The following is a 24,781-nucleotide window of genomic DNA, read 5'->3' as shown; positions in this document are numbered from 1 at the left end:
TTTTAACTCGAGTAAGTGGTGGAAGAGAAAAAATGGAACATATAATATATGTTTCGTCAAATGTCAAAACTGCAATTTGTAGAATTACTATTATATACTTTATTATATTGATGTTTATATTAAAGAAAAATTAATAAACCCGTTTATTAAATTTACATTTATTTCTTTAGCATGCAAAATTATTATTTGTTCATTCGGGGAATTGCAACTCAGATATTTTAATGAAACGTAGTATCAATAAAGCAAACGCAACGTAATCATTCACAAGCGATTGTATCAATTAAATTATAATAAATATTTAAAACATATCTCAATTATCATGTTTAATATTGAAAAAAATAATAAATCACAATCATATACACGGTAATGTAGAATCTTACCGAGTAAAAACCAATTTCGAATTTGTTGTTCGAGGAAAGTGCACAATTTTAAAATTCTTATAGATAAGATAAAAAATGTTTTTGACAGGTAAGAAAGCATCTCTGCAGCGGAAAATAAATCCGCAACATTCATAAAAAAATCATTTCATTGTTCTGTAGAATAAAATCCGAATTTCCCTAGAAATTTCAAAATGTCGTGAAGATTGATTTTCTGAGATTGACCTCCGCTCAGTCCCGAAAATACGGAATAATTCTCCGCGCGAAGAAAGAGGGAGAAATACGGCCCGATGGAAATATAAAATGTCGCTCGTTAACGTCGCGGGGCCCGATGCCAGAAATCGTTGAAACTTGCCGGCAATAAAAGGTAACGAGTATTCGCGGGCTGTAAACATCCGCGCGGAACGCTACTCCGGAACATTTCATAATCCTGTTACGAGGCACTTTGACTCTCGCGGCGGCGAGAGAGAGCGCGGATCGAAAATAAAATTCTGCTATATATATCGAGAGAGGTGCGAGTAACGGCGCGGCGTTGCCTCGCCACGTACGAGGGAGATCGTTGCATCTCTCGTGAGAAAATATATAAGTGGACGAAGAGAGAATTGTCGGTGGTCTTCTCCCGCGTGATTAAGATTCCTCTCTGTCGCGCTGGACCGTGATATTTGATTCCGGTCGATAAAAAAATACCACGGCTATCGATCCGTTTTATTGCGTCTATTCATCAAATCTCCAAGCTACGATAAGAATCGCAGCTCATGTATATATATGTATATATATGTGCACGTATATTAGATCGATATTCGATAGATTCCGATAGCGCAGGTTCTTATCGATTCTCTTATCGAGTGAATATACTCGAGATTTTTTATTTCTACTTTTGATCTCAATTTTCTCAGATTTATCGATTCTAGACTTTTCTAATTAATTTATATAGAAATGTAAAGCTCTTCTTTAGTGTCGGTAAGTGGATAGTTTACTGATTATTGCAGATTTAAAAGAGCAGCTTTTGGTGAAACTAGAGATTAAATTGCTTCCAAAGAGAACGTGTGACTATTTAAAATATAATAAGTTGAATTCAAAGAGAGAATAATATTTTGATAAACTATATCTTATTTGCGTAATCTTTATTATATGCATTCTGCATAAAATATTTGTTTTTTCCAAACGGAAGTGACGCTCGTTAAGTATTGTGCTCAAGCACAGTTAAAAATGTTAAATTTACCCAAAATTTAACTCCACGTATCTCTCTTTAAAATCTTCGATAGGGTCGATTTTTTAGGGCTTGATGCTTTTTCCTGCTTGGAGATTTAAAAGAGGAGCTTTTGGTGAAACTAGAGATTAAATAGCTTCTAAAGGGAATGTCTGACTACTTAAAATATAATAAATTGAATTTAAAGAGAGAAGAATATTTTGATAAACTATTCTTTGCGTAATCTGTATTATATGCATTCTGCATAAAATATTTGTTTTTTTCAAACGAAAGTAACGTTCGTCAAGTATTGATCCCAAGCAGTTAAAAATGGAAATTTATCCAAAATTTAACTCAACGTGTCTCGATTTAAAATCTTCGATGTGGTCGACTTCTTGGGGTTTGTTTTTTCTACGTCGAGTCGCAGCAGACCGAAAATTCCTCTTCATCCTGCAAATTTCTATCGACGAGACGCGGTCCATCGGTCGCGTCGGTGCATCGTCGATGTACGAGTTCGGCTGTCTCTTTTTCGAGGTAACACGATATTCCAGAGGAACCTAATGTCGAGCAAGAGCGGAGGGTAACATTGGTCCGAACGACGGTCCGAGTTGGGTCTTTTCGTGTAATGGACGGCTCAAATATTTATCATCGGCCACGTAATTTAAGGTGCGTTTAGCAAACGGAAGACGACGCGAGGAAAAACAAACAGGACACAGGGGCGGTGCGGCATAACTGACGAGAGAAGAGGAGACGGAACGGGGCGGTGGCGGCGGCGGCGGACGAGGAAGACGAGGAGGAGGACGAGGAGGAGATGACGGTGATGCTGGGGGGGACCAGGACGGGGGTCGAGAACGATAAGCGAGAGCGAAAGGGCACCGAGAGCGAGAGAGGCGAAAAGAGTAGCTCAAAGAGGCCGCCGTGGGGTCCGGAGGGCCTTGTGAGAGAAGGCGCAAACCCCAATAATAGCACTAGAATTTATATACCTGCACGAACGCGCTGGAGAACGGTCCCGGGGCTGAAGGGTCCGTCGTTCCAGGGACGGCTCGCACGGTCGCCCAATGCTCCCGCAGCGATATTCGCGAAAGTATCTTCTTCAACATTTGGTAATCTCGAGTCACCCCGTGAAATTGGCAAATGATCAGGAAATTTAAGACGGGCAGAGATTTATCTCGTCGTCATCTTTTACGAAGACATATGTATTATTCAAAAAAGAAAATATTACTTTTTCCAAATGCTGACCCATGATTTATGCGTTTCGTGCACGACATGTTATACAATTTTCATTTCAGGATCACGCGTGTCCCAAAGCTAAGCGGCCCTGTATCTCGCTGTCGTCTAACATGCTTTATCGGATAGAAAAGGAAGCTGAGAAACCGGAGATAGAAATAGAACGAGAAGAAGAGAGAGAGAAAGAGGGAAAGAGAGAGAGGGAGAGAAAAAGGAAAGAGAAAGAGAACAGCGCGGTTCGTGGCAGCCTGAAGAGCGAACCATCCATCACGAACGGCTCAAAGTCGTATCTTTCGGTGACCAGTGCCCATCGGTATCGGATGCCAAAGCGTGGCCAAATATTGTGAAAGGTCCAGAAAAGGCAGGAACGTGAAATAAATTTGCTGCGCCGATGTGAGAGGAAAGGAAGGAGGAAGAGAGAGAGAAAGGCTGCAGGAAAAAAAAGCGAGAACACTGCTCTCCCACCCCTCTGTTCAGCTCGAAAGGTTGCGTCTTGTACTTGTGCGTGTCGAGATGGAGAGAGGAAGAAGGCTCTTTAACCACTGTGTCGGCTCTTTGAACCCTGCCGACCTCTCTCTCTCCCTTTCTCTCCCCCTCTCTCTCTCTCTCTCTCTTTCTTATCCTTCTTTCCTTTCATCCTTTTCATTCTTTTATTCCATCTCTGTCCAGCGCGCTATCACTTTCCTTCTCTTTCCGCCTCTTTGTCTCATTTGCTTTCAATAACTGTTTCGTATACATATGAACCGAATTTCAAAGATGGAAGACTCTAAATTACATTTTACACGTGGAAAAAGCGTTGCTTGCTGTCCCGGTCTTGTTTCTACTAGATACATTCCTTCTTATATTTCTACTCGGATAAGATGTAGGTGTACAAACTGTCTTTTCGACGTATATTTGCCAGAAAAAGATTCAGAGATCCATTTTAGAAAGAGAGGGAACGACAAGATATCCCGTTTGCGAGATAATTGAATCTTCACAGTGCGTTATAACACGAAGTGGCGCAGCGCTTTTTGTACAACGCGCTACTTTTTTGGGACACGGGGACTCTATAATTCGTGTCTTACATTGTGTGTAGCTTTACATCGCGCGAGAGAACCGGGATGAATCGCTCGCGCGAGGATTGCAAATGATCCTCGAGGCGCTCGAGACTCTCGCTTGACCGAGGAGTTCGCGGAACAAATCGCGTCATCGGATATCAGTTTTGATCAGGATTGCAGTGTGTTCCTTTTTTACGTCCATTGAAGCCCTCGGTTTCTCGGCGAGAACACGATCTCGTATCTTCCCGAAGCCGCTATCCTCCCTCTAACGCTTGTTAACGCAACAGCACCTTGACCGTGCTCCCAGGCCATAATTTTCTCTCTGTGAACGTCACGGATCCTCTCTCGCTGGTGGATTAATAATCTAGAGTGGTCCTGAGGAGAGCGAAAAAACGATACGACGCGAGGGCAGCCAGCAATGGGACGAGGAGCCAGCAGGAAGACGGGCGAAAGAGAAAGAAAGTCGGATGGAATGTAGGAGAGAAAGAGAGAGAGAGAGAGGAGAAAACGTGGAAGGGAACAGCGATCGTAGCTCGTAAGTTAGCACGTGGTCGAGTCAAGCCGTGCGAAGGAAATCGAGAAGCGGGAAAGGAGAGATGGAACGAGTCAAGCGGGCTTACTACCTCATCTCGCTTCTTCAACCATTGACGTAGATGGAATTTTAAGTAGCCTCCTCGTGTGTCGGCGCGATTTCGCGATTATCAGCTGATTGCAATAATTCACGACGAGCAGTCGGAGATGGAAATAACGTGTCTAGAGAGACCTTTCGTTGTCGACAACAAGTACCTTTTTCCTCAAATTACGATTTAAATCCTCTACTTCATCCATAAGTACTTTATCTATAAATCATGATTTCTCTTGGCTCTCTCGACAATCTATCGATCGTATTCCTTTAGAAGCTTACGTCCAGGTAGTCTACGTCTATCCTGATCTGCAATGAGAAAAATTGCATGTGCTCGATACTGTATATCGCTACTTTTATCGACAAGTTTTATAGCAGTTGTCGCGCGTAAAGTTTTCTCTCCCTCGTTACGTCCCTCGATACTCGCGCCACTGTTGATCTCCCGCTTCTCTTCCTCGGAACCACCTCATCTTCGCAGCCCGGGCAGAGGGTAAGAGACGGCGTGGACGACGCGAAGGCGATAGGCGCGACGAGGAAGCGAGAGCGCATCTAGAGGAGTAGCGAGCACAGGCAGAAGGGGCGACGCGGCGAGGCTGGGACGAGAGACGAGAGGGGAGGCCGGAGAGAAGCGAGAGGCCCCACGAGGGACCACACAGGACGCGGCACGCGCGCGCTCTACCGGGTGGGCCAGCACACGTCGGCTTCGGGCGTCCTCGCGCCCTCTCGGCCGGGCTCGCGCGTCCTCGGTTGGGCCCGGTGGTCGGGCCGCGCCGAGGCCACACAGATCGCGCACGCGCGAACGCTTCCTGGGTGGCATTCGCCTGCCGGCCGGCAGGCCGAACGTAAGGTACTTCTCTCGGTTCCACCGTGGGCCGTACAACCTGTTAGTATCGTGCCGTCCGCGCATTATGTCTCTCATTCTCCTCGTCTTTCACAGCACCCTCCGCACGTACAGGTCCCTCTCTCGGACTCTCTGTTTTTTCTCACCTTCCTCTTCTCGCAACCCGTCCGCGCGGCCTTCCCCCCTCCTCCGCCCCCTTCCCCCCGCCTCGTCTTCCTCCCTCGGTCTCTACCGGCATCACGGGCTTCTAATAAGATTCCAATTTGTCAATTAGGGAGAGGACGGGCCCCTGACGCGCATCTCCCGCTACCTCGACAGGTATCCCTCTCCTCTTTCCTTCCTTCTCTCTGTCCACGTTGGCACCTACCTACCCATCTACCTACCTACCTACCTATCTATCTACCTACCTACCTACCTACCTACCTACCTACCTACCTACCTACCTACCTATCTACCTATCTACCTACCTACCTACCTACCTACCTACCTACCTACCTACCTACCTACCTACCTACCTACCTACCTACCTGTATTAGCAATGCGCAATCACGACACTTTACTCAGCTGCCGCGTAAAGTCGATTTCTTTCGTCTTCGCGTATGATTATTTAACTTTATAGGTGGAAAGGGCTATTTCTAGCGGTCTTTAATATACAAAGTACACGTCTACGTACGAGTCCCGCTCGCGCAGGGAGGATTAAAAATTGACAAATTTATAACAATTCTCTGTAAGGCGCATCCCGCGTTCTTATGTACTCGTTGGACGTAATGAGATGTAACGAGCTTCGACGCTCCGGGAACCCCGAAGATTCTCACGACGCGAGCCACCCGCGGCGATTCGTCGATATCGCGCCGCAGGTTCTTCAGCTCCTCGCTTCTTCAACACGTTGGGCATCAGACAATATATCTTACACGGCACATTCGTTTGCTGAATTATTCTACCCCGAGTTAAAAGGTAAAAATTTATAAGATGTAAGAATGTCCGAGAACAAAATTCTCCCCTTTTCGTTGCGAGAGAGAAGCTGCTTCGTATTCCTCTTAGTCCAACGTGTGGTGATCGCTCTTTTTCATATACCTGTGTCGCGCACCAGATTATCACACGTATATGGGACCTACAGTTTAATGCCGATTCCGAACAGTTACATTAAAGCGATGCTCTTGGCAAGATTTCCATGGTTTGCCATTGCCTTCCGAGAGAGGAGCGAGCGTATACAATTTTTCGGTCATCAGACTTGAGTCTTTGGCTTTGCAGACTAGTGCACTGAGAAAAAATCTGGTTGCATTAATTAAAATTCTGGTAGATTCAACCAATATGTCTGTTGGAAAATGAACGAACCAGAATTCTTGTAGGAATTACCAGATGAATCTGATTAATTTCTTCCTGTTAAATTTACCAAATATTTTGGTTAATAATACTAAACTTGCCAGCACCAAGTCGTCTAAAATTTTTTCCATCTAATCTCAAAAGTCTGTTTAATATTCTGAATTTCAACAAGATTATTGGATAAATTCAATCCAGATTATTGAATAAATTATTTTAAGTTTAGTTTGTTAGAAATTAAACTGATAAACAGTGATGCAAGAAGAGGATGCAGCTCAAACACCCACAATCAGAGAGCTAGCGTCCTCTTTCTGGCCCTACTGCTCGTAAGAGAAAAAAAAATACTTTGAACTTAACGTTAATACTAATTCTTTATATATATTTCATGGCAAATATTGAATACGAGTTAAATTAAGAAGCAAGCAAAGAAGTTAATGCAACAAGAAATTTGATAGATTCAACCAGAAAATACTAACCAAATCCTTATAGTAAAATCTATTAAACGTTCTAGTTATAAAAAATCGAGTCTTATCATGATAACTAGAAATTCTTGTTTGATTTAACCAAAATGCCTTCAATCATATACGTCTTGGTACAATCAAACGATTTTTCTCAGTGTGTGCTGTCTACTGTGCCACGCTTCGTATTAACCAGGCATTTTTCTAAGAAATCTCGGACATGGCATTGGAAATGTCTAAGATCTCAATACGTTGGCTCTTGCCAGCCTTACTGTAAAGCTTCAATGATTCCATAATCGCAGACTGGTCTTGCGATGTGCATGCTTTATTTTTATTTCGCAAGATTCCTCTTCATCAGACTAGGACCGTGGCTGTTTTAGACCACGTGGGTCACACAGTCTTGGCGTAGGGTTCCTCCTGGCCTGCGGGCGGACTATAAAGTTTCATTTCTGCCGGGCGAATGTCTTCGAATTAGCAATAAAGCAGCGATTCTCTCCCCCTTCGCAACGGACAACGAGGCCGCGCCGCGCGGCGTTGGCCCCTTCTCGTTTTTTGTTTACTCACCAACGAACTGGTTTTGCGGTATACACCGTGTCGTCCGTTCTCTTCCCTCCCTCTCTTCGTCTTCCTCGCTCGGTCTTCTCTCCGCCATTCTCTCCCGCCGTCTTCAGGGAGGACCGGAGCTATTTTGGGGTACGCAAATACACCCGGCGCATTGCGAGGGGTGTCAACGAGCGGCCGTTGGCGGCTGGCACGTGTCCTATCCTTGTCAACGCTGATGACAAAGTTCGGCGACCTGAAAAAATGTATTAAATTTTTCACAATAATCTTTGGATATATTAGAGACAATATCCTCAACAATCAGCTTCGTATTAAAGGGATTTGATAAATCTGTGTACCATGAGAAAAGAAATCTCTCCCTCTCTCTTTCTCTTTCTCGGCTTCTCTCAAGCTCTCTCGGATGATAATTGTAGCCGTGGATATAACGTACGCGAGGCAAATCGAATTAACGCGGACGTAACTCATACCGAGTATATCGTCCGAGACAAGAACCGCCTCGGGATGGCCGGAGGGAATATCGCGGCAGGACCCTTTGAAAGCGCACGTGCAACGTCCGTGCGTTGTTTCACATATGCCACACGGGCGTCCACACGCATATCACGCGTCTGTACTCGCTCTTGCCTCTGCACATTATATGCTACATATGATCTAGATCCGTGCGCGCAGAGACAAAGGAATGCTTCCTTCTCCCTCTCCCTCTCTCTCTCTCTCTCTCTTTCTTTTTCTCTCTCCGGAACCTCTTTGGCGTCCTTCCACCGATCCTCCTTGGTACCCTGACCGAAGAGGGTACAAGGAGCTGCGAAGGACGGCGCGAGGAGCCGTGGGGGAGGGCTGACACGAGGGGATGGTGAGGGAGGAGAGGTACGCGGGAAGAAAGAAGAATAAGAGGAGCGAGCCAAAGGAGGAATAGGCTATTCCACTTATACGCTGCTCGGATTCAATTAACTCTCCACCTTCTTCCCTCCTTTTTTTTCTCATCTCGCTGGCGTGTCCGCTCTCCTCTCCTCCCCTCCCTCACCTTTCCTCATACCCTTATACAGGGTGTTTCTCGGGACGTTTGTAACGCGTCATCTTGTCGATCGGAGAATCTTTGTAATTTCGGGATATCCACGGGATGTAACGTTTGTCGAGTTCGCAAGTTTTGTGTCGAGTGGCTCTTTCGAGAAAATAAAATCGTTCAAATTCAGATTCTCTTGCCATGCGCTGTTGAAGATTTCTGTCTGATTTCTCGCTCCACGCTGGTTATGCTATCTTTAAACGAGAGATCAGCTGTTTGCGTGTCATCGCAACGCATGTCAGCGACGATGACATAGTCGTTTATTATACTCGCGTTGACTTACAACACTTGTGATAATAATAATAACAATAATTCATAATGAGCGCTTTATTGCTTCTTGTCATGTGTAAAGGAAGTCTCGTCGCGTATTTGACGATAAGAGAATTGTTGACGGAAATTCAAGCAAATTGCATATATATGCGTGTTTGCGAACGGACAATTTCTCGCGTGGAAAATATGAGTAAGATATATAGGTAAATACGAAAGTTTTCTTGAAACTTGTTTTGCGAGTAATGCTTCCACTCGCGTTGATGTGATCGATGAGCAAAGTACATATATCTTTAACCGTCAATACTTTTACAATGATTAGTTACGTTGTAGTTTTATAAAATATATATATATATATATATATATATATATATATATATATAACAAAACGAAAAATATTATTGCTGATATAATGATTAAATGATGCTGATAATATGATTAAAAAGAAGTAGAAAAATTACAGTAAAACAAATCATCTAAAGAAAATGAATAGAATTAGTATCTTCTCCTATCTAAATGAAAATATACAAATAATCGAAACGATTGTCATCTTCTTTTTATTTAAATTATCAAAATAAATATTATCTTTATTTTTATATTAGATAAAAGAAAAATTATCCTTTCCAAATTATTTGAGATAATAATTAATGAGTTTGATCTACATGCTTATTTTTTATTTATTTAGGATATATTTATATATTCTATTTTATCTTCATTTAAATGATTTCGAAATTACTTAAATTAAACGAAATACTGACGAGATTTGTTGATGTGTTATTTTTCGTATGTTTTTCGGTGACAAAAAATTATACGGAGAGGGGAATTCTTCGCCTCTTCCTACGACTACGGGATGATCCTTTTCGCAAGATACAGAATGTGATTGTTAGTAATGATTCGACGCCTCGTGAACATGCCATTATCTCTTCTTGACTCGTTGGTTCGACTGGGAAGCAGTTGCAGTAGAGACCTCGCGTGGATTCGCCCTAAGAGCCGACTCACAGGGCCCTTGTAGCAGGTCCCGTCCTGGTGTGTCCCTTTATGCTAAATCGCGTCGCGCTCCACAAATAAGAGTCTCTTAACACATCGATGAAGGAAAAGAAAATATCGCTGATCGAACAATATCGGGGGAGCGATGAAATTAATATCTGCTTCGCTTTTTGTTGTGCTTTTTGCGAGGAATCTCTCGTCATTGGATTACAGTTGGGATTATTGTTACCAGATTTGCCATCGCTAAGCGTTTCTTTATAAGGGGCGATTTTTTTTATCGCAACCGTATGGGTTATCAATATTAGCAATAGCGCGGTAATCGAATTACGCATTGTTGCAATGATACGCCGTGAGTATATGATGCAGCAAACGTGCTCACGTGAAACTAAACAAAAGACACGGGTGAAAGTTCATGTGTTTCATCATCGTCTCTATTGCTACAAATAGATTTAACGTCATTACCTTCTAATCATTTGCATCGGTGCACCTCTTAAATATTGTTGTCGATGGTGGTTTTGCGAATAATACATACATTTATTTGTTCAATTTTCCATTGTTTCATGTATTCAATAGTCGATTAATTCAATAGTATTGTATTTTTTCATTTTAAAGCAACATTTTTATTGTAAGCTTTCCTTGAAGATAATTAAGAATCGATTCACTTTGTAAAGAAATTATAGCTATTTCGAGAAAGTTAAAATTAATATTAATTTTTGATGAATATATATATTTAACTTGCGTATAAAATATAATGTTATTTAATAGAATTGTGGACTTGTTGATTTTTAAAACAATATAAGATGCTTCGATTGATAAAGATTAGCTTTTACAAATTTGTACGTAATTAAAACATACTACTTTTCATTTTAAAATTCGAGTCGCGCGGATTTGAATATTTATTCATTTGCATCAACTCTTGTATGAAAGTGCGTCTAAATTAATACGAAGATTAATCTCGGAGCTATTCACGGATCGTGCGAATGAAGAGAGAATAGCAGAGATTAGAGATTTGATAGCGAGAGAAAATGGCACGTCCACGGTCGCTTTCGCGAATGGGTTTATAAATTCGGGGACTTTCGCGCGCGGCGACTCTTCGGCAGAAGCCTCTCCGTGATCTTGTCACACGTCCGGAGATGAGAACGATGCCTTAAGGCCCGCGCACAAACTTCTCCTCTCCACCCCGGGACGAGATCTCTCTCCTCTCTCTCTCTTTGGTTTCCCACGAGAACCACCGCCGCCGCCGCCTTCTGGAATGTCGCTCTCCCCTTCTCCTCCACCAGCGCGGTTCCTCCATCATCCTCTCCTTCGCCTCCACTACCGTCTCGGCTATACAACCACCGGTCTCTCGTCGGTCTCTCGTCGGTCTCTCCGTTGTCCCTCGTGCAACAGTGTCTTCTCTCGCTCTCTATCACGCCGATGCATCCCCGCCGTTAATTTCCCCCTTCGCTTTCCTCCCCGTCTCCAATTCAATGGGGATGAATCCCGCGGTATGTGCGCCGCGTCTCTCGGTACGATTCGCGGAGAGGAGAGGAGATTGGAAATAGAGCAGGGGATCTATTCTTGAAATCGTGCGAAAAATTATCGTATGCGAAAGTGACGCTGCGCGATCTTCGATTGGTGTTTATTTTTAGATCTAAGAGTATACACCAATCGAGAAGATCGCGCAGCGTGTCACTTTCGCGCATACGATAATTTTTCGCACGATTTCAAGAATAGGGCCCCAAAGCGCAAATGCGGTCCCCCAATGTCTAGGGCCATCGTGCGCTCCTTCGTTTTTCTCCACGAGGCTTCTTCTCATCCCGTGTTCGGTCCATGGGAGGGAGAGACGCGGTATACGGCGTATCTTAATGACGATTCCGGAAAGATCGGGGAGATAGAAGCATGTCCTAGGCTAAAGTGCACGTTGCCACCTTCTCCCTTTGCTCTCTCCGCATGCATTTAACGAGATGCACATTACCGATGCATTAGCCGAGAGGTAGATAGTGGTGCGGTTGCAAGCGGAAATAGGTTACAGTTTTACGAGCTTAACCGCCGTCTAAATGCCACGCGGCGATCGCGCGTTTTCCATTTCTGCGGTTTAAATGACAAGAGTGTGAAAAAAGGGGAAATTCCCCGTTCAAGCCGCACGCGCTGCGATGATTTACGAGTCGGTCTTTCCGACAGCACGTTACGTTCCGTCGTTGCATTCCCAATAAAATGCGGTACATCAATCCTTCTTTATTCTTTTCTTTACGTTCGATATACCCACAATTCCTAATTAACGTTAAATAAAGATAACCGCGAGTCGTAAAACACGCTTTTTTCCTTTAAACCAGCGAGATCGAAAGGATCTCGTCAAATGTCAAACGTCATCTTAGACTTTGTTCGTCCCAATCTGATGTGTAGATTTATCGTTTCATAAATTAATTAAAGACCTACACGTGGAACGAGATGCAATTAAATACAGTAAGATATTCGTTGCGGCTTAGAAATTCCCGAGGCTCTTCTTCGATCACGGGTCGTTTCATAATATGGCGAAATGCGCGTTTGTTCTCCCGCGCTCGATATGACTCATCCATTTTATTCGATTACGAACGCGCTTTAAATGTTGCGTATAACTCTGTGGGAATGCCCGTCACACAATCGCCAACAGGTCGTGATATAATTGCTATTTAACGTGGCGAAAAAAAAATATGATGCCAGTTACGCCGCGGCTATTGTGTTACTCTGTCCTTTGGTAAACTCCAATCCAACCTCCTATTACATGTCTAGCTAAAAATAATAATGGTTTACACTTTGCTGTACCTATGTTTGCACCACATATCCATAATAAGACGGTTACACGTACGTGATTTCGTCAAAGTGTGCGTCGATCTCGTGCACAACGGGTGTCTCATTCGAAACGAGAAGTTCACGTGTTTCTCATAGACATTTACTCCATATCAGAAGACTCATTGAAACTGTAATAAAGTATACAATCAATAATAATCACACATTTGTTGCGTTAAAAGATTCTTTTTGCTATTAAAAATGAGTCATTGTTTAAACGTGTTTGATTAAATACAAGATTATTGTTTCGATGCGACAAAATTTTTGTTAAAATAGGATATTTTTTGTTAAATTATTAGAAATATTGGAAAATACTTTCGAATAAATTATACTTCACATTTTCGACATAAAATCATCACTTTTTCAATTGTATGATACAATAATAGATTGTAAGATGTATTGGGAAATATAATAAATTTAAAAATAATAGAAATAACGGAAATGAGAGCCCCTAAAGAAAAAATTAACAAAAGGGAACGCTTTGCCTTTGGAAATTGTGTCACCCGATGTATACTGTGTTGTCGCTCCAGCCAGTCCAGACGTAACATGAGACTGACCATACGAGGCGGCCACTCTCATGATGCTCAGTGTACATACCATCTCTACCAACACCGATTGGAAAGTACATACCACAACATCGTAGTCGTGCCACCATCTCGAGCCATCAAACACAAGACTCGCGAAAGCAGGAGAGTAGGTGTCCTGGCGAGAGATTACCCTCTCTTTCTCTATCCCTTGCCATCCCTGTTTTTCTCCCTCTTCTCACCTTTCACAAATTGTATGACTAACAATGACCAATATACCGCCCATGCTCGTTATCGATGACGTTAAGGTGATTCCATAAGCATATTGGGAGAACTTGGGCGTGTAGATTGAAAAAAAATATGTATTCTTCAAATATTTCTAATATTTAATTAATTTTGCTACTTTGTTGTTGGTAGAGATAAAATAAATAATTATAAACATGTAATTGATACGCAATGTATCAAAATTTTACATAATTATTTGTAAATATTAATGATATGATTAAAACTTGTCACGTAATTTCTGAATATTATACGAAATATTTAATAAAACCTATCTAAATTACATATAATTAATTTAATAATTTAATAAAATATTGTTTACATACTGTTGTGTTATAGTTTGCGTATATATCATTTTCAAAAAATGAGAGAAGCATTATTGATCATAAGAGTATATTTTATAGATCATTTCATCTTGCCTTATATCGATAAATCAGGTTCACTCATAAAACGAGAAAATACTTTTGGCGCAATCTCTTTTTACACACAATATATACAAGTTACAAAAATTTTTATAATTTTTCTTTTATAAAATTTGTTGCATATAATCTTTTTCTTGATAATACCGATATGTAATTTTCGCATAAAAATACTTTTCTTTTTACATAAGGTACAGCTTACGGACATTTTTATGTAAGACAGAAATTTTATAATTTAGCAATATTATAAAATTCTTCAAAAACGCTGGTTAACTATAAACTGTTTACATCATGATATAAATGAAAAAAAAAACTAAATGCAGTGTTGCAGAGAATGTAAAAAGTGATTCACATAAATTGCACGATAAAAATGGTTGTAATAATTACATTTCGCTTTATTTAATCATGCGGTATTTTTTAATTTTATTTCAAGCTTTTTTATATATTTTCAACAAATATTAAATTAATATTGAAGTTTCGAATTTATTTTCTAAATTTGAATGCCCTGAAGGGAAACAGTTACAAAGCAAAATATTTGTGTAAACTTTTCATTCTTTATATATATAAAATGAAGATTAAAATATATATACCTATTTTAGCGTTTTTGTGAAACTTTAAAATATTAATCAGTTAAGCCAGGATTATTATTTTATACAAAAATATTGAGATATTGCTAAATTATTTTTTATATATATAAAATATATGTATATGTGCACGTAATTATCATTACTTCATAATTATGTCTAAAGTTAAAAACATACACTATGCATAATTTTACTTCTGAAAACATTCCATGCCCTAAAACTCAAGATTATCAATATTTACACATATGATTCCAATGACGAGAAACAAGCTGTACAAGTGTAGCAAAGGTTAATTTTGACAAGAAGGGTTATCGATTCCATCAATGTCCGAAAGACGGATATGCGTTGTCTGCAAACGCATTTAAGATGGCAAATACTGGCAGAGTGCCAGTATATGGTGCAATGATTAATCGCTTAGAATATCTAAGAAAGCTTTGATTTAACTTTCTATTAATAGAAAAGTTTTGAATTTCAAAACAATTTGCGCCAGCATTTACGAACAAAAATCTCTGATTTAATTTCGATTCAATTTCAGTTTCAAAATGGAAAAAATATGTTTTATAAAATTTCGATTAAATTGCAGAGAGAAAAAGAGAATGAAAAAATACTTTTATAAAACAATTTTCATAAAAATTTTTGTTACATGTTTTATATTATTAATATTAACATTGATCAAAACTTAATAAAAAGCATTCGGAATGTATTTCATAAATATCTCATTTTACGAGAAATTTATATATTCCATTTTGAAGAAAGATTTTATTTTGTAAAACTGCAAATTCTATTCTTGTAATTTATGAGTGGAATCTGAAGAGATAAAATAAATTAATCAATTCTTATTTAGTTTGAATTTTTATTTTGTTTTTCTGAAAGTAAATAAATTAAAAAGTAATGTAAAAGAATAACTATTTGGGAGTGAATTTATTTCTTTCGATATATTTTTCACTCTATCCAAAAGATTAAAAAATTTTGTGTGTGAAAGTGTCGTCGCAGTAATAGAAGTTTAAAAGGAAGAAAAGAGAAAAGAGAATGCTGATGCTATATTAGATTGATGTGTACGATAGATGATTTTGCAAATGTAAAAAGTTTTTCACAATTTTTGATAATATATAATAAAATGTCACCTGATAAATCTTGCAATACAATTTAAAGTTTTAAATCTGCTGAAAATGATTTAATAACTATTTCATCAGTTTTTTGATAAGAATAAAATTCGATGTTTTTCTGTAGATAAATTAATTTCATATAAATTCGTGCAAACTGTGTTTTATCAATATAAATCTGGATTGAAAAGTAATATAACAAAAAATTTATTTGTTACTGCCGTTATTGCTATTTTTTTTTAAATTGTAATGGGGTAGCGGCATTATAAATTTTATCTACAATGAGAAAATATAATTTCGATATTTAAAACCACTGCATATAATAAATCACTTTAGTTCAAAATAAATATTTATAATGCTTGTAGCAGTTTTGTATTTATTGTAGTGTGGATCTATATTATTAAAATATATATTTTTGTTTATAATTTATATTTTATTCACTTCTTGTTTTTATTCTTATCATTAAAAAACTAGAAGCTAGATTAAAGAAGTTACAAAGGAATATATTAAAAAGGAGATTTTTTCTATTTCATTATTTCACACATTCTATAAGATTTTAAATTAATTACAAGAATTTCTATATATAAAGGAGTTTTTTAAGGTGTCATTATCATAAAATGCAATATAGCATTTGTATATAAACTGTATAAGTAACAATTTCGTATCTACACTGTTGTGCACATTTAAAAAAAACGTTTGGATTCAATACAATGCTTTATTTTATACCGCAGTTTATGCGCGGTTAATTGACGCGCGTTTAATGGCGCGATTTAATGACGTTAAACTAAGCAGTTAGTTAGAAAATTAAACTGTTTAGTTTACTGGCATTTTCTTAAAAGTCTTTAGTGGACTTATACTTAGAAAAACTAAACACAACCGTCCATTATATAGAAATCTATATCAAATCCGTGCCTTGCGATTTAAATTACAAGAAATTGAGACTTATTTGAAGATAGAACGAAGACATACAGATTTCGATTTATTTATCTCTACGCCTTCTTTTTAGTTTTCTTCGTGGTCTTTGCGGGCGAAGCCTTCTTTTTCGTCGATTTCTCAGCGTTCTTCGCGTACTTCTCAATCAACGAGTCGAAGAAACTATCCGATTGACTGGCGCGAGCCCTGTTACGATTTTGAATCACTAGTGCGAGATCGTTCGCGGTTGCATTTTCCTCGTTCTCTATCTTCAGCATCTTTTCCAGACGCTCAGCTTCCGCTGCTTCCTTTGCCCACTGCAATCAGATAAGTCAATCAAATCAATTAACATCGAAAGCCAATGGCTGTTTATGCCGTCCGACTAAGAACGTTTAAACTAAATTGATAATTCAATCCAGACTCGTGGCAGGAAGGAATAGATTTTAAGACTAGATATGCTTCAAGCATAAGCGTATTCCTGTTAACGAGATTGATTACAGTCTGCTCGTAATAAGAGCGAAAACGTGATCTACGCATTATTCTATTTCCGAAATCTGCGTCAAGACTATTAGACGCATGCAAGATTCATATTCAAGTGGAGAGAAGCAAGTGTGCCTTGCAATGTTAAAGGTTAAAAAAGAAGGATCATCGATTTTATTAATGGCCGAAGCAGTCCGATATGCATTGCTTATAAGTACTTACGACTTGGAACCCTATAAGACAGTGTCAGTGTATGCTTGAGTTAGCAGTATATGTTATGATATGTCTATAATAACATTTACATTGGCACCCTGTTCTAACAAGAGGTTTATTCAAAATAATATTCTCCTCTCTATTTCAAGAAACCCAATTAAAATAGCAGGATGAGACATGACATTATGCTTATAAAAAAAAATTTAGATTATAATATTAGAGGAAAAATATGTAGTCATCAAAACCGCGATTAATACTACTTTGTTTTTTAGCTCTAATCTCTGCTAAAATATTACAAGTTTAAAATTTTTATACTTGTAAATATTTAGTGAAAACTCATTGAAAGATTGTATTACAGTTTTTGACTATTTTAAACTTATTTTCTTGAGCAAAGAAATTTTTCAAAAGCAAACGAGAAAAATGAAACAATAAAAATTAAACAAAGTTTAGTAAGCCTGTAGAATAATGTAATATTATTAAGAAAAATTCTTCACTATAAATTGCTAATAAAATCATAGGAGAAAAAAATTTTAAAAATTATCGATACAAGTTGATTCAGCATATATCAATGAATAATGAATGCATAAATCACGAGTTTTTGATAAATAAATTAACTAAGCGAGTCAAGTTCATCAGATATCTTCCTTTTCCTCTCTCTTTTTAACTATCACAGATATATCGATTTGGGAGATCTTCTACATCTTTCTCAGAATTTAGCGTAATATTTTTGTAATTTTCCGGGTAATCTTTGCGGTATTGACTATCCACAAGCATCGATGATGGTTCATATCGCGCGTGACCTACTCCATAATCCGCCGCTGAAGAAATTCCGTTATTTATAATTTTTGGCAAGTAATCTAACTGGCTGCCTAATGCTAGTGCATTGCACAACGCTTCCCAAAATTTTGACTGCACTGAGTCACGAGATGAGGCAAGTTCATCGGTTTTCTGTGCTTTTTAAAAAACAAATTAATCAGTTTTTTTAATATAAAAAAATAAATATAGATAAGATAAATATCTTCTCTATTAAATACAATTTATTTAATCGGTTGCATCTCTAAGTGAAATGTATGTATATCAATAATAAAGAAAATAATAAAGAATTAATAGAAAAATTAATAAAGAATAATAAAGAATTAATTTGCGCTAGTTTTGAGTCGTTTCTACATATTATTATTTATACCTTGAATTAATTTACTAGCGAGTTTTTTAACATTGAGAATTTGATTTGTATATCAATAATGATAATGAATAATGATCACAATACATTTTTAATAATGTACGAAATTAATTTTCTCTCTCTCTTGTATAAAGCTATTTTAATATCTAACGAATCATCTCCCAAGTTGTAGCATCTCGAGATTACATTTAAATAGTTATTATTCAAACATAAATACGAAAGAAGAGAGAGGAAAAGCGTGTTTTCTCGAGCAAGTATTTTGAGATAAAATGACGCGCCAAGTACCACCAAAGTCAACACATATCTGAGCAAGTTGAAGGCGAAAACGTTTTTCGTGACCTTGCGGTGTAGTTGGGGGTCTATATTGATCGGAATAGCGTCACGAACCTAAAGAAATCGCGTTAAATAACTGATGATCATCGAACGTAACGCGGATGGCGCGAAGTTGCATTAAACACGATCATCGTGTCATCGGTGTGGAATCTTATGGTGATTGACTAAGCGGCCAGAGAAACATGTGCGTGTAGATGGACTGCGCTCGATGGAGACCGAGATAAAAGCCGCTGTTCATTATAACGGACGCTTTCAATGGCTTTCAATGGTTATTCAAGGCCAACTCGCGATCATCTCCACGCGAGAGATCTCTGTCGCCGAGATGCACCTGTTGCATGAGCAATGACGGAAGAAGCTGCGACGCGCGAACTTGACTGCAAAGTCGGTGTGAATGTCTTCTAGTGTATATTTAACGTGTGCATTTATACAATGTCGAGCCGAGCGTTGTAACAAGGTCGTTATGTAATACCCGTGACCGCGCGATTGGACGATGACATTAGTAATTATTTCATTACCACGGCGACGAGCCCGGTCGTCCCCGCCAGTTGATCGCAATTAAAACCTTGGTTCGACACGCCGTGCTATTGGCTTCCCTACTTGGCGGACATTTCGGATATTTAGATGTTACTGCGTCTCGAGTTAATTCTGAGAAACCGCGATTGTACATCAAAGATTTGCCAAGTTTAGTTTAACCGATAAATTCAACTCGAAATTTGCTCTTTCATCTTCTCCAGATAGAATATATTTAACATGAAAGTTTGATCAATTCGTGTCAATTGATCAAAAGTTATGAAAGTTTTATCAAGTCTGAAAACTAATTATAAAATTTAAAAACCTCTACATCAACTATTTAATTAGTCAGTTAAAATTAAATTTTAATTTAAAAAATCCTAAACTTGATTTTTTAATCCTTTTTGTTTAGAAACTGATGTATAATTATACATATGCTAGATTAAAAATGCGCTATCAATTCGCTATAAAAAAATGAAAAGTTTTCTTCTGCTTCTCTAAAGAGCCCACTTTATAATTAACCGAAAATAAATTTTACATGATAATAAATAGTTACAAAAATAATTGGTATAAATAATGACAGATGAACTCTATTAAAAATAAAAAAAACTGAAGCACACGAAAACTTTTGTTTCTATGCTCCTTGAGCGCACGATACCTACACATGAGATTTAGTTGGCTTCGTCGTTTCCGGAAAATAACAGTTCCATTTCAGAGAAAAGATGTCTCGAAACACGCTTTTGATAATAGATATGCGTCTGGTTAATAATATTCTATAAAGCTTTCTTAAGCAGGTACTCGATAGCTATATATATATATATATATATGGGGGAGAAGAATTCTAATGCTCTCTAAATACACATAAATGCGCGCTCAAGTTCGTGGCACAACGCGACGCTTGAATGTACTACATTATTCGTTGTATGGTAAAATGTCAATCTGATTCTCTCTCGTGTGATACATTTAATTACTCGGAATTTATTTCACGTGACAATTCGTTTCAATCCGATCCGGTTGGAGATAAGAGGGGCGTGCACGAGATTTAAAATCCCTCCGCGATGACGTGTCCAAAGATAGTGATAATAAGGGACATCGTTAATACAATGATGTACGATCGGATTCTCGAGAAATTTGCCGAGTTTCTAGTCGGACACTCGGGTAGTGGCTTGTCCGTCGTCGTGACATCATCGTTAGTTGACAGCTCGTAATTGTATAAGGGCGGATGCGCCGTTCCTTCATAGGGAGTTCCTTGGTGGGACTCGCCAGACTCTCCCGGGCTTGAAGGTGAGTATATCAATTCCGGAGATGAAACTATCGAAGGTCTGACGTAATGTATGTTGGACATCATCGTCGCAGTCTCCGATCGATCCACTTGATCAACTGGAACATTGTCGACTGGAATATTGCCGGTGTTCGATGATTCGTCGATCATTTTATGTGAATAATTCGATGTGTTTGGCAACCATCTATCATCACTGCTCCCGATCGGAGGGGAAGATTGCTTATTACTCCAGTCCGGATGTCTGTTCGAGTGATCGGTGGACCAAGAGTCGATAGTAATCGTGTCGGAATCGCTGTGATGCGACACTTCGATGGATCCAGGGGTCATTCTGTCCCAATCGTTGGACGTTGCAAAGTATAGTGGATACGTTAAAGTAGTTCCCGTCTGGGATAATCTATCGGATTTTACTGTTGTTTCATGATTATCTTTTACGGAGGATCCCGCAGACGATTCTGCAGCTCGCAATCTCTCCAAAATGGAATCTTTCGGATAAGGCGTCGTTTCATACGTCAGAACGTGCTGCGGATACATCGAGATATGTTCCGTTTGTGGTCCCTGGTTAGTGATTCCTATCATTCTGATAGATTCGGAAGGTCTCCATATCATTACTTGATGCGAGGATGAATCCGGTGGAGAAGTTCTTGTAGGCGGAAATCTCGGCTCCACTCGCGGTATTTCGTTTTGCCTGGACGTTGTCGGTCGTACAGTAGTAGTTGGTCTTCTCTGACGGTAACGATGCTCCGCATAATGATCCTGATGAAACATCCTATCTCTCGTCGGAGGTATATAGGGCATTTCCGGCTGCTCCGGTCTCTCGTCAGAATGCAAGGTTCTATGATCTTCTTCCATGTAGCTCGGCGGAACATCGATCGTGTCGCTGGCGAGTTTTCTCCACTCGGGATCTGGCTCAAAAGCAACGTTTTGCTTTTCTAGAAACTCACTTACGGCGTGCGGACAAGCAAAATTGGAATTCTCGCTGAGAAAGATGCGCTTCAATTCCTTCAGATACGACATTTCGTTGAGATTCAAGCAGCGCAGTTGATTACCCGAGACTCGAAGGTCTATGAGACTCGGTAGATTCCTGTAAACATCGTCCTCGATATCGTGTATATTATTGTAGTTGAGATCAAGATATGTCAGGAAATCGAGTCCCTCAAACCATGATGCTTTCACAGTGGTCAGATAATTATTATTTAAGCTGAGTTGCTGAAGATTAATGAGTTGTCGAAAGGCGTCCGGGTCGATGTCGGTGATCTCGCAATACAAGCAACTCAACACCCAGAGATTCCCGCCGAATCTCGAAAATGTATCGGCGGTAATTCGGCCTAGGTGCATCCTGGTGATGCGCAGTTTCTCGGTTGTCTCGGGTATGGTGATCAAATCGCTGGGCTGGCCACTTTCGCAAAAGTATTCCAACATCTCCTCATTCGCGATCCTTCTGCACGATGCAACAACATCGCTGACAAACGTGTTCAACAGGATGATTAAAGCTAGAGTTGCGCCACTATTCTTCATTTCTTCAGTATAGAAGTATTACAAGAGCGAACGATACAATTTATTCCTTCAACTAACAATAAAACAAAACTATTCGTCTTTTATCTCATTAATTTCGATATTTCGATAAATGGAATAAAATGCGATGATCATCGCCAGAGAGATTTCCCTTTTTGTCTATACTTTACGATTAACGAGAACCGAACTAATTGTAACGCGGACTGAAGCAGTTCTCGCATTCGTAGGTTACTTATTTACTAGACCTTCCCCTCCTAGAGTCGTGCCACTATTTCTCCTACTACCTTCCGCCCATCAAGCTCTGTACAGACTATCGGTAAAAATAGAGAAGCTTGAAAATAGCGTGGCGGGGCATTAAAAGACCATTGAAGTGACATTTAGTAATAATGAAGGGAGTGCTACCGTCATTTAAAATTCGCGCTATAATTCCATGCGGTCGATCGTGACTAGAGATCGATAAGTGAGTAATGTATAAACGTGGGAAAAAATACGTGTGATAATGTTTTGCAGTAATTTGATGTCTTTTTTAATTTGATGTCTTTTATGTTACAATATATTCGATTCGAAAAATATTTACTATTCATGAGATGATAAATATTTCATGAGATGGTAAATTTAATAAATATAAAATATTTAAAAAAGTCAAATTGATGATTGCCATAATATCTTTTATGTTCAATAGATCTTTTATGTTCAATAGATTTCTATTTCTTTTGACAAAATAATTATATTTAATAAATAAATTAAGGAGCAAAATAAATGATTAATTATTTCCGAAAAGATTAAATTCTTTTTGTAATTGATAAAATATAATAAGTAAATAAATATAATAATCTCTTTTACTTGTAAGATTATTATACTAGATATACTTATTTCCAAGATACTATTATATTTTCTTTATGGATATTTTTTAAAATTTAACTGTTCACATAAAATTTAAGCAAATTAAAGTATAACATTCCTTTTACATTATCATCTTAGCAATTTTCACAAACATTTATGCATTTATATTTCTAATTGACCTTTTGCTTCTTGCCACAAACGTGAATGCAAGACTTTGTAATATAAAAAATATCACGAAATAATTTAATGAAGAATAAAATATATAAAAAAATAAGATGTATATAAAAGTAATTTTTATAATTTTGTCATGATATATAATTTTCTCTTAATATTTCCTTGATATTTTCTTTCAGCAAATTAGTATATCATACCTTTCTTTTCCTGCGCTGCTTTTTCTTGTCATTCTCATTAGTGAAAGCTTTATATTCTGGAACCTCACCACTCTTAATCAGATCTTCAATTATAGCATGTAGTCTTGGCTCTTCGTCGCAATTTGTAAATGGAACAGCTTCCAAAATATAATCCATATCTCCCTTGCCTAGAATTAATGCAATTATATAAGTATATATCGATATAATATGATAATAATAATATTATAATATATCATAATATCAATATTATAATGACTTACTATCTATATATGCCCTTTTAAGATCTTTGATCTCTGTCTCCGATCCCTTGTAATTCTTCTCGTAATTATTAATATCTTCGACAGTGATTTCTTTAAACAAGGACCTCCAATAGTCCGCCCAATTGCGCATGACGATCTCTTCGCTTTCCTCGTCGTATTGTCCGGATTCGTCGTAAACTTTGCGTTTCTCATTGTCACTGAGAATGGAATGTATTCTACCCAGGACTTTGAACTTCTCTGTTGCTTCAGCTTTGATACTTTCCTCGACCCGATCCGGATGAACGAGTAATGATAGTTTGTGATAAGCTTTCTTCACTGATGGGACGAGAAATAATATTGTTATTATAAAGAGCGAGGTAAACAATCCGGAATCCAAAATCCAAATTTAGAGGTTAAAACAAACGCTGGCTTACCCTGCTTGTCATTCGCGCTTTTCGATATCTTCAACACGTCATAAAAATTACGGGCGCCGAAATATCGCTCGCACAAATCCAATAAACTCGCCATGACGGCGAATCTGCGACGGGTCACTGAAAATTTTTCTCTATCGACAAACCAAAGGACGACGCGACTAATTTTTCGCGCGTTGCATCAAATGCACACAAACGATTTAAATCATTTCGTCGAGAGCGACATCTATGCGTGATGTCGAAAAATAGTTCGAAAAAAAGCGGAGATAATACAGTTATCTTCTTATCATTTGTTTATTGATTTTTTAAGAATAAATTTGTAAAATTAATTTGTTCTTTCACATTTAGATTTTATTAAAATTGTAACTTTTGTACTAAACCTTTTTATATTTTATATTTTTTAATTTAAAAATAAAATATACTAAGATATATATATATGTGTATGGTCTTAAAAAGTCCAATATGTAAAAATAATTTACACTTGTCTTAAATAAATTATCAACTCAGGAATATGTCTCTTCATTTTTAAATATTTCATTATATTTTTATATATGTATACTATATTGAAAACAAACTGTTTTTTATTGATAAAATTTAAATATTTTTAATACATATTACAAAAATTACATGGTGGAAATTGGCTTGTGTTTTCTTTCTTTGTTGTTACATTTATATACGCTATTATAAATCTATATTTGATCATAATTACATGTGCTTATTCATCAGTTAATGATTTATTATATTCTGTAATATTATGAATTCTATATATATATACATTAATTCTTCTCATAAATATAAATTATTGTACATTA

The 24,781-nt window shown here is 38.1% G+C and overlaps 1 protein-coding gene and 1 long non-coding RNA gene across 3 annotated transcripts; both read right to left on the bottom strand.

Moving 5' to 3' along the window:
• Window positions 1–11,664: 11,664 nt before the first annotated feature.
• On the bottom strand, window positions 11,665–13,613 carry LOC105254029. The gene is made up of 3 exons (XR_889423.2): window positions 13,382–13,613; window positions 12,771–12,882; window positions 11,665–12,694 (listed from the first exon to the last, which is right to left on the bottom strand). It is a non-coding gene; the product is annotated as an uncharacterized LOC105254029 (long non-coding RNA).
• A 2,740-nt stretch (window positions 13,614–16,353) lies between these two features.
• Window positions 16,354–24,166, bottom strand: LOC105254055 (J domain-containing protein CG6693). Of its 2 annotated transcripts, XM_011262528.3 has the most exons (4): window positions 23,973–24,166; window positions 23,560–23,874; window positions 23,300–23,466; window positions 16,354–16,892 (listed from the first exon to the last, which is right to left on the bottom strand). In XM_011262528.3, the coding sequence occupies exons 1-4, from the start codon at window positions 24,064–24,066 to the stop codon at window positions 16,653–16,655; spliced, it is 816 nt and encodes a 271-aa protein (XP_011260830.2). In that variant the 5' UTR covers window positions 24,067–24,166; the 3' UTR covers window positions 16,354–16,652. The 2 variants fall into 2 exon arrangements, with proteins under 2 accessions (XP_011260830.2, XP_019883903.2); XM_020028344.2 differs by lacking the exons at window positions 23,300–23,466; window positions 23,560–23,874; window positions 23,973–24,166 and adding an exon at window positions 19,954–22,324 and having other exon boundaries at window positions 16,710–16,892.
• Between the last annotated feature and the right edge of the window lie 615 nt (window positions 24,167–24,781).

This window comes from Camponotus floridanus, unplaced genomic scaffold (assembly GCF_003227725.1).
Source record: "Camponotus floridanus strain SB8 unplaced genomic scaffold, Cflo_v7.5 scaffold5, whole genome shotgun sequence".
Lineage (NCBI taxonomy): Eukaryota > Metazoa > Arthropoda > Insecta > Hymenoptera > Formicidae > Camponotus > Camponotus floridanus.
The sequence above is the reverse complement of the archived record's forward strand: the minus strand, read 5'-3'. Positions and strand labels throughout refer to the sequence as shown.